Source organism: Theobroma cacao, chromosome 6 (genome assembly GCF_000208745.1).
Source record: "Theobroma cacao cultivar B97-61/B2 chromosome 6, Criollo_cocoa_genome_V2, whole genome shotgun sequence".
Taxonomy (NCBI): Eukaryota; Viridiplantae; Streptophyta; class Magnoliopsida; order Malvales; family Malvaceae; genus Theobroma; species Theobroma cacao.
Window position 1 is genome coordinate 19,080,216 of NC_030855.1, and position 7,601 is coordinate 19,087,816.

At 33.1% G+C, this 7,601-nt stretch overlaps 1 protein-coding gene across 1 annotated transcript; it reads right to left on the minus strand.

Annotated features, from left to right (window-relative positions):
• LOC108662452 lies at positions 4,657–5,316 on the minus strand. The gene is made up of 2 exons (XM_018122829.1): positions 4,987–5,316; positions 4,657–4,806 (listed from the first exon to the last, which is right to left on the minus strand). The coding sequence occupies exons 1-2, from the start codon at positions 5,314–5,316 to the stop codon at positions 4,657–4,659; spliced, it is 480 nt and encodes a 159-aa protein (XP_017978318.1).

Genomic DNA, 7,601 nt, shown 5'->3' on the forward strand with positions numbered 1-7,601 from the left:
TATATATATATATATATATATATATATATATATATATATATATATATATATATATATATCAACAAAATATAGTAGTGCATGAATCCATAATAGTCACAGGTCACAACATAGAGACAATTTATCAATGGCTTGTTCCCAAGGCACTCGTTTTTAGAAAAGTTGTATAAAATCGTTCGAATGCTTTGTGCAAACACATTCATATTCCCAAAATAATTTTGAAATACAAGTTCACTCATCAGTATTTTGTTAAGCCTTTAGCCGACTCTAACTCCCCTAATGGTCCAATTGAGGCTGTGGGACTTCGTTGGGACCTATCATGCACAATAACATCACCATTACCCCAACTTGACATTAATAATATTCCAAAACTATTTTCTAAATTGGGTTCTACTAGTTATTCTTAACTAGTTTCCAACTACCATTAAATGGGTATTGTTTGCAATACTCTAATCACACTTAAATAAATAACAATCCCAACAAATAAACTCTCACAAATCTAATTACTAGATATTCTCAACACTTTAAACTCAACTCCAATTTACTCCTCACCTTGATAGCTTTGTAACTTTGAAATTCTTTCCAAGAATTTTCCAAGCTATTATGGGAGTTCTCTCTTTCTCTCTCTAAACACCTAACTAGTGAGAGAAAGTATGAAAGTAGGATTTTCCAAGGGTTTTAAAGAGAGAGAGTGGAAGAGCACAAAGGTTTATGAAAATGTGCACCAAAAGCATGAAAAGTGGAGCTATTTTGGAGGAGGTTATGGAGGTTCATATCAAGCTTCCATGGAGGTTAAAAGCAACGTGAAAGAGAAGAAGAAAGAAGAAGAAGAAGTTGTTGGAAAATGGGAGAAGAAGCTGCTGGAAGAAAGAGATATTTATAGCCCAAGCTTATTCACTCTACTTAAATTACCAAAATACCCTCACAAGATAACTTGTTCTCCTCCAATCCTTTATACAATCTTTTTACTCTTTTGACATTGAAACAAGGTCTATAATGGTCTAGAAATGCTTGGATTCATGAAAACTTAAAAATTTTGACCCGAGGTGAAAAATAACCAATTTGCCCCTACCATGGAAATCATCATCGTTTTTATTTCCTTCATCATTTTACCCTTATTTTCATCATTCATTAATGTCTTAGGCCTACTTAGGCCTTAGTATTATTTAAAACTTACTTTTAGGAGCTTACTAAAGAAATGACGAAATTACCCTTAATCAGGGATATCACGTTTACTTCTATTTACGAGTCTATAAAGGTCAAGGTCTCACATCATCCAATTAACCCAATCGATTATCTTACTTTTATATATATTATAGACATATCAAACTCTTAATCTTTCAAAGTTTCTATCAATTGATATTTTTACTAATTGCTATTTGTATTTTGTTTTATAATATTTTTTTTATTTTTATAAAAAATAAATAAAAAATATTAATCAAACGAAATCGTAATAAATCTAATATGGTTAAATAAATGACCATTGATAATCTTTCAACAATTCCCCTTTTAGTGTTTTTGACCTTTTGATAATGATAAGCATTATTATGAGTTAAATAAAAAATAGTGAGAACTAATATTACGGATTTCATATCCGTAAGAGATGAAATGTATCTTAAATTTATAAATAATTTTTTTTTCACTTAATAAAATATTTTTTAATTGAAAATATGGATTCGTGACATTAAACCTAACCTAAATTTTAAACTGGATTTTGAGTTCCCATTAGTTTTGAGCCTTATTTTTGTTTATGCCCTAATTAGTGATAAAAGGACAATGGGCTTAGTACCCGCTTAAACTTTATTATTAGCAAGCTGTTTAATTATTGAATAGTGAAAATATACTTATTGTTTTCAAGTGCTTTTATTTTTTTTTAATTCTTGCTTGCTTTGAAAATTTGTAAAATTTGGAAGTCGAATTGAACTTGAATTTAGTACCCCACCTAATACTTTGATTGGGTGATTAGTGTCCTTTACTAATTTCATTCAAAGGATCCAAACAGATTTTTTTTTTTATCAAATTTCTCAAAACAAGAATAAAATTAAATAGTTTTATTTTCAAAATTTATATGATTATATCGTATAATTTGATGATATTTATTTATTTATTTCTTGAAAGAAACAATGATTCTTGTTCATAAATTTGAAAAGAATGTTTTGTTAACACAAGACAATCAATAAAAACAAGGAATGACAAAATGCTCAAAAAAACTTTTGAACTATTCAAGAAATTTAAATAATTTTTTTTTGAAAGGTAGCAATAATAATATATTTCGTTAAAGAGGTACAAAAATCTATCAACAAGGTTGTATCACAACACATCACTAGTTACAGAAAAAAACATCCAATGCGATTGTAGCTTTCCTTAAGCTAGACACCAAGGTTGCATTGGGATCATACATATAGATATCATCCCATAGCAACAAAGAAAAGGCCTTATACAAAAAATAGAGAAGAGCAATAGCTACTCAAGTCTTCCTCCTTGTATCGAGAATCAGATGAATAATTGCCAACATAACCACAAGACGGGACCAAAAAACTACAATTATCATTAGCAACTATGTACATAAAGGTGCCAAAAAAAGGTAGTCAACAAATCAAAATCATCCAATAACCCAACAAGGAGTAGCATCAGTGAAACAAAAACAGAAGTAACAGCATAAAAAATCAACATGATAACCATCAACAACAATGCATATGAAGATACCAGAGACAGGCAACCATCAAGAACCAAAGTCATCCAACAGCCCAGTAAAAACATTGTTAATGATTCGAACATAGGGAAAAAGGACACAAAAGCAGTAAAGTCATGATGAGAACTTATCTCATAGCCGCAATAGGAGCAACAAGTCAAAGAACAGAAAGTTTTTCCTCCAAATGATCAGCTTCAAAAATAATCCACAAAAAGTCATGAGATCTCTACACATCATCCTTGGTAAGAGCATCAGCATCACCGTTCGCTAATTTAGGCACATATTGGATCTTCTAGCAATGAATTTTCCTAAGTATTTTCATGATCTGTATAACCACTGCCCTTACTGTCCATGGCACATCATGGGGATTTTGAATCCATTTAACCATATTTTGAGAATCACAATCAAGTAATAAGGAGTGGGAGGAGCTTTAAGTAGATGCTACAAAAAGCAAAATAGCCTCATTGACAATCAAAAGTTTAGCTTTATTAGAATCCGAGATGTCAATCAACTTGAAGAAAAGAATGAGTGTATTTTCATCTTCATTTCGCAATATGTTGCCAATACCAGATTCACAAGGTTTCCTTTGGAAGCCCCATTAGTATTAAATTTGAGCCATCCAATAGTTGGCGTCGCCCATTACAACTAAGGTTTGATTTTACTTCTTTTAAAAGGGTTATTACCTTCATAAGGTAAACGGATTAAGTCACCAATGCTTAGATTCATCTCTTGCCATTTTGCGTTGCTCCACTAGCCACCACTGGTTTTAATTAAATAAAAAATAAGTTTAGATTCCCATTGTTTACCTTTAAAGGTAACTTCATTCCTAGAGATCAAAGTTGTCCAAATAATGGAGTACCATGCCATCCGCCAAACTAAACCATGAATAAAGCAACTACCACAATCAAACCAACAACGAAAACAAATAAGAAGGTCTCTATGAAAGACCCATTCAAAATTTCAGAGGTTCCCCCACCACTGCCATAAGATCCAAGTACGATCGCATATGAAGAAAAGATGTCCAACAGTCTCTATTTCCTTTCTGCATAAGAGACAAGTGGCTGCCACTTCACTAATGATTCCTTTATGGGTAAGGTGATCTTTGACAGCCAGTTTTCCTTGCACAAGCTACTAGCACAAAATCTCAATCTTGTAAGGGCAAGCTTGACCAAATCTGCCTCCAATGGTCCACAGACTCAAAGCTATTATGAAACGTTACCTTGTTGGTACTCCCCTTTCAAATGAGTTTGTCTTCAAACTCCCTAGCTAAAATTTGGCATTCTAAAATCCCCATAAATTGCCTCCATTGCTTTTTCTCCTAACCAAACACATTCCGCCTTAGGTTAATACACCAGTTCCATTCACCATCCTCTCAAAGCCTAAAATTAGCAACCTTACCCTCCTTTTTGCAAGGAAGGCGTAGATCCTAGGAAAAAAATGCATAAGAATATGACTTTCGATCCATTCCTCATCCTAAAAGCTTGCTCTCTCACCGTTTTCGATGGTAATGCCTATATCACCCAAAGCCAAGGAGTTGAAGTTGTTGTTTTCATTAAACGGTTTGGTAATGTTTTCCCACTTGCAAAATCCTTTAATTCCCTGTGTAGGCCTTGGGATAAGTCTATTTTCCTTATCTCAAATCTTCCCCACAATCACTTGTTTCCTTAGGCTTCCCAAATCATTTTCAAAACGCTAAAGCCATTTGTTAAGAAGCGTTCTATTCTTAAGGTCAACATCAATAATACCAAGAGCCCTCAAATCATAATAATTGCAAATCGAAGCCCTACTAACATGATGCAGTCAACGAACAAGGTTAGGCCTACTCCAAAGAAATCTTCTCTAAATTTTATTGATGGAATCACAAATACTGGCAGACATTTAGAAGATTGACATGTAAAAATCAGAAAACTGTATAGTACTGACTTGAGAAAAGTAATTCACCTACCCATTGAAAAGGACTTGGCTTTTCATAAGGCTAGCTTACTCTCAAACCGTTGAACAACCAGTTGCCATATATTGATAGAATTCTGTTTAAACCTTAATGGAAGGCCTAAGTAGATAGAGGGTAGCTTACTAGCCTTACAGTTGATTTGGTCAGCCCATGCTTCCACAACACTCTGGTCAACACCAACACAGTATAACTAACTTTTTTGGAAGTTAATTTTCAAACCCAAAATAGCCTGAAAACATTTTAAGATACATTTAGTATTAATAAAGGAATAAATGTTTAAGTCATAAAAGATTATTGTATCATCTGCATATTGAAGATACACGACATGAACTCTGAAACGACCAACCTCAACACCTTTAACAAGTTGGCTGTTAATCACCTTGTACATCATCAAGCTGAAAACCTTCACCATTAAGTTAAAGAGTATTGGAGAAAGGGGATAGTCTTGCCTAAGTCCTCTACCTATTGCCATATTTCTAGGAAAGGATCCATTAACAAGAGCAAAGATAAAGGCAATGTTAATGCAAGCCTGTATCCACATACAGCATCTGCAACCAAAACCCATGGTGGTCATGACGTAGTTAAGGAACTCCCAAGCAACACTATCAAAAGCTTTCTCGAAGCCCACCTTGAAGATGGGACCATCATTTCTATTCTTTTTCATGGTGTCACCCATTTCATTTGCAATAAAGTCCAAAAGTTGGCGCCTATGGATAAACACGAATTGGTTGATGCCCACTATCTCATCAATAACAACACTTAATCTTTGAGCAAGAGTCTTTGTGATAATTTTATGTAGACAGCCTATGAAACTAATAAGCCGGTAGTCATCATGTGTAATGAGGTTATTTTTTTATGGAACTAATATGATGAATGAAGCATTAATTTCTTTGTCAATGATTTTGAAATCATAAAAATCATTCATTAATCTCATAACATCCTCTTTGATGATATCCTACTAATTCTTGATGAAACTAAAAGTGAAACCATCCGAATAGGGGGCCTTATTCCCGTCTCAACTATCAATAGTTTCCCAAATTTCATTGACAGTGAACCTACACTCAAAAGAGTTAGAAGGCTGAGGATTGAGCTTCATGAGACCATAGAAGAGACCTTAAAGTTTAGCTACTAGCTTTTGCTTATAAAGCCTTTCAAAATGTTAGGCAACCTCTTCTTTAATAGCTGCTGGATTAACTAGCTGTTGACCATGGCTAAGGATTTTATCAATGTGGTTAATTCTCCCTTTCGTTGAAGCAATACTGTGGAACTAGTGGGTGTTCCTATCACTATCAAGGAACCATTGTACATGGGCTTTTTGCTACCAAGTGCGCTCTTCCATCTTATATAGTTTTCAAAAGTCTCCCTTCAGCCTAAAAAACCATTTATTTTCTGCATTATGACCTTGCTGCTACAGATCATTAACCAAAGATTGGATATCAAGCTCTAAATTGTGAATTCTATCACCAACATCGCCAATAACCTCTTTGTGCCACTTTGCTTAGTGCTCTTTTGTTGGGATGAACCCTATAATCAATTGGGATTCGTTAAGGCTTGATTCTAATCACGCAACAATATCATTCATGTTGAATGATTAAAGGTTTTTCTTCATTAATAAGACATCGATTATAACGAGTTATAAATCTAATTAGATGAAGTTCGTGAGATTAATATGTCTTGCAATAGAACTGTAATGGGTTGCAGTTATGAGATACCTATGCATAAAAACATAATCTCAAAATTTTTCTGGTTAATGTATCATTGAGACAAGACACCAATGATACTTAAAGACTAATATATTCTATGTTCTTTACTTTGGAAGTAAGTAATCGATCTCATAGCTTGAAGTATAGAGATACTTGGAACTATAATATAGGTGCTTGCTAAAGATAGCAAGTTCATTAAACTGGACCTATCATGAGAAGTGCATTTGGTATTTCATTCAAGTATCTGTGCAATACTTCTCACGTGTCAGTTCTGTACATACTCCCTAAACTTGAGACACCAGGTTGTCTTATGGGTAAAGTGCCATGCTTTGATTTCATCTTTACGGGTGCCTAATCAAAAATGCCAAAACATGATGCTTTTGAGTATAACATGAAGCATGTGAAGGTAAATGAGTGGTTAAGATAAGAATCATCACCCTAAGTGATTCCGGGGACATATCCTAACTGTTCTTGATTGATATTAGCTTATTAAAGTCCTTGGCTAAGGTGACTTAAAGATTACAAAAAGAGTTTCATAAGTCTTTATAAAGTTGATGATCAAACTTTAGAATGAAAATAGAGATCAATAAGAGTGGACACTGCACCATGCCTTTATCATCTCTAAGATATATGATGAGAAAATGAATTACACTAAAACGCTGATCACTGAAAGGTTGAGTCAAACCATCTTGACTCTTCTAACATTTTGGTGGCCATGATGGATTGTTAAATCCCAATCTTGGTTTATATGAACTCTAGATAGTTGACTTGATTAATGATAAATTTAAAGTAGTTTAAATTTATATAATTCTAAGTTTAACTTAAGAATTATATATTAAGTTCATTGCCAACATGTTAGAAGCTTAATGGGTCACACACCTAAAATAAATATTGAAAATAAAATGGGAGAGGTGATTAAGTTGGGCTTAATCAAATTAGAAGTTATGAGCTTCTTAAGCACTTGATTAAAATTATTTAATTAAGTTGTGCCTAATTAATTAAATTATTTAATTAAATAATTAGACCTAATTAAATAAATTATTTAATTAAGTCATTTGGCCTAATTAATTAAATTATTTAATTAAGTCATTGAGTATTATTGATTAAATTTTTTAATTAAGTCATTAGACCTAATTGATTAAAATTGTTTAATTAACACTACAAAAAATCAGCCTTTTCCAACGAAATTTTTCGTTGGAAAAAGGCTAAATTCTGTTGGAAATTTCGTCGGTAAAAGCCTCGTGGGTAATACTTTCCG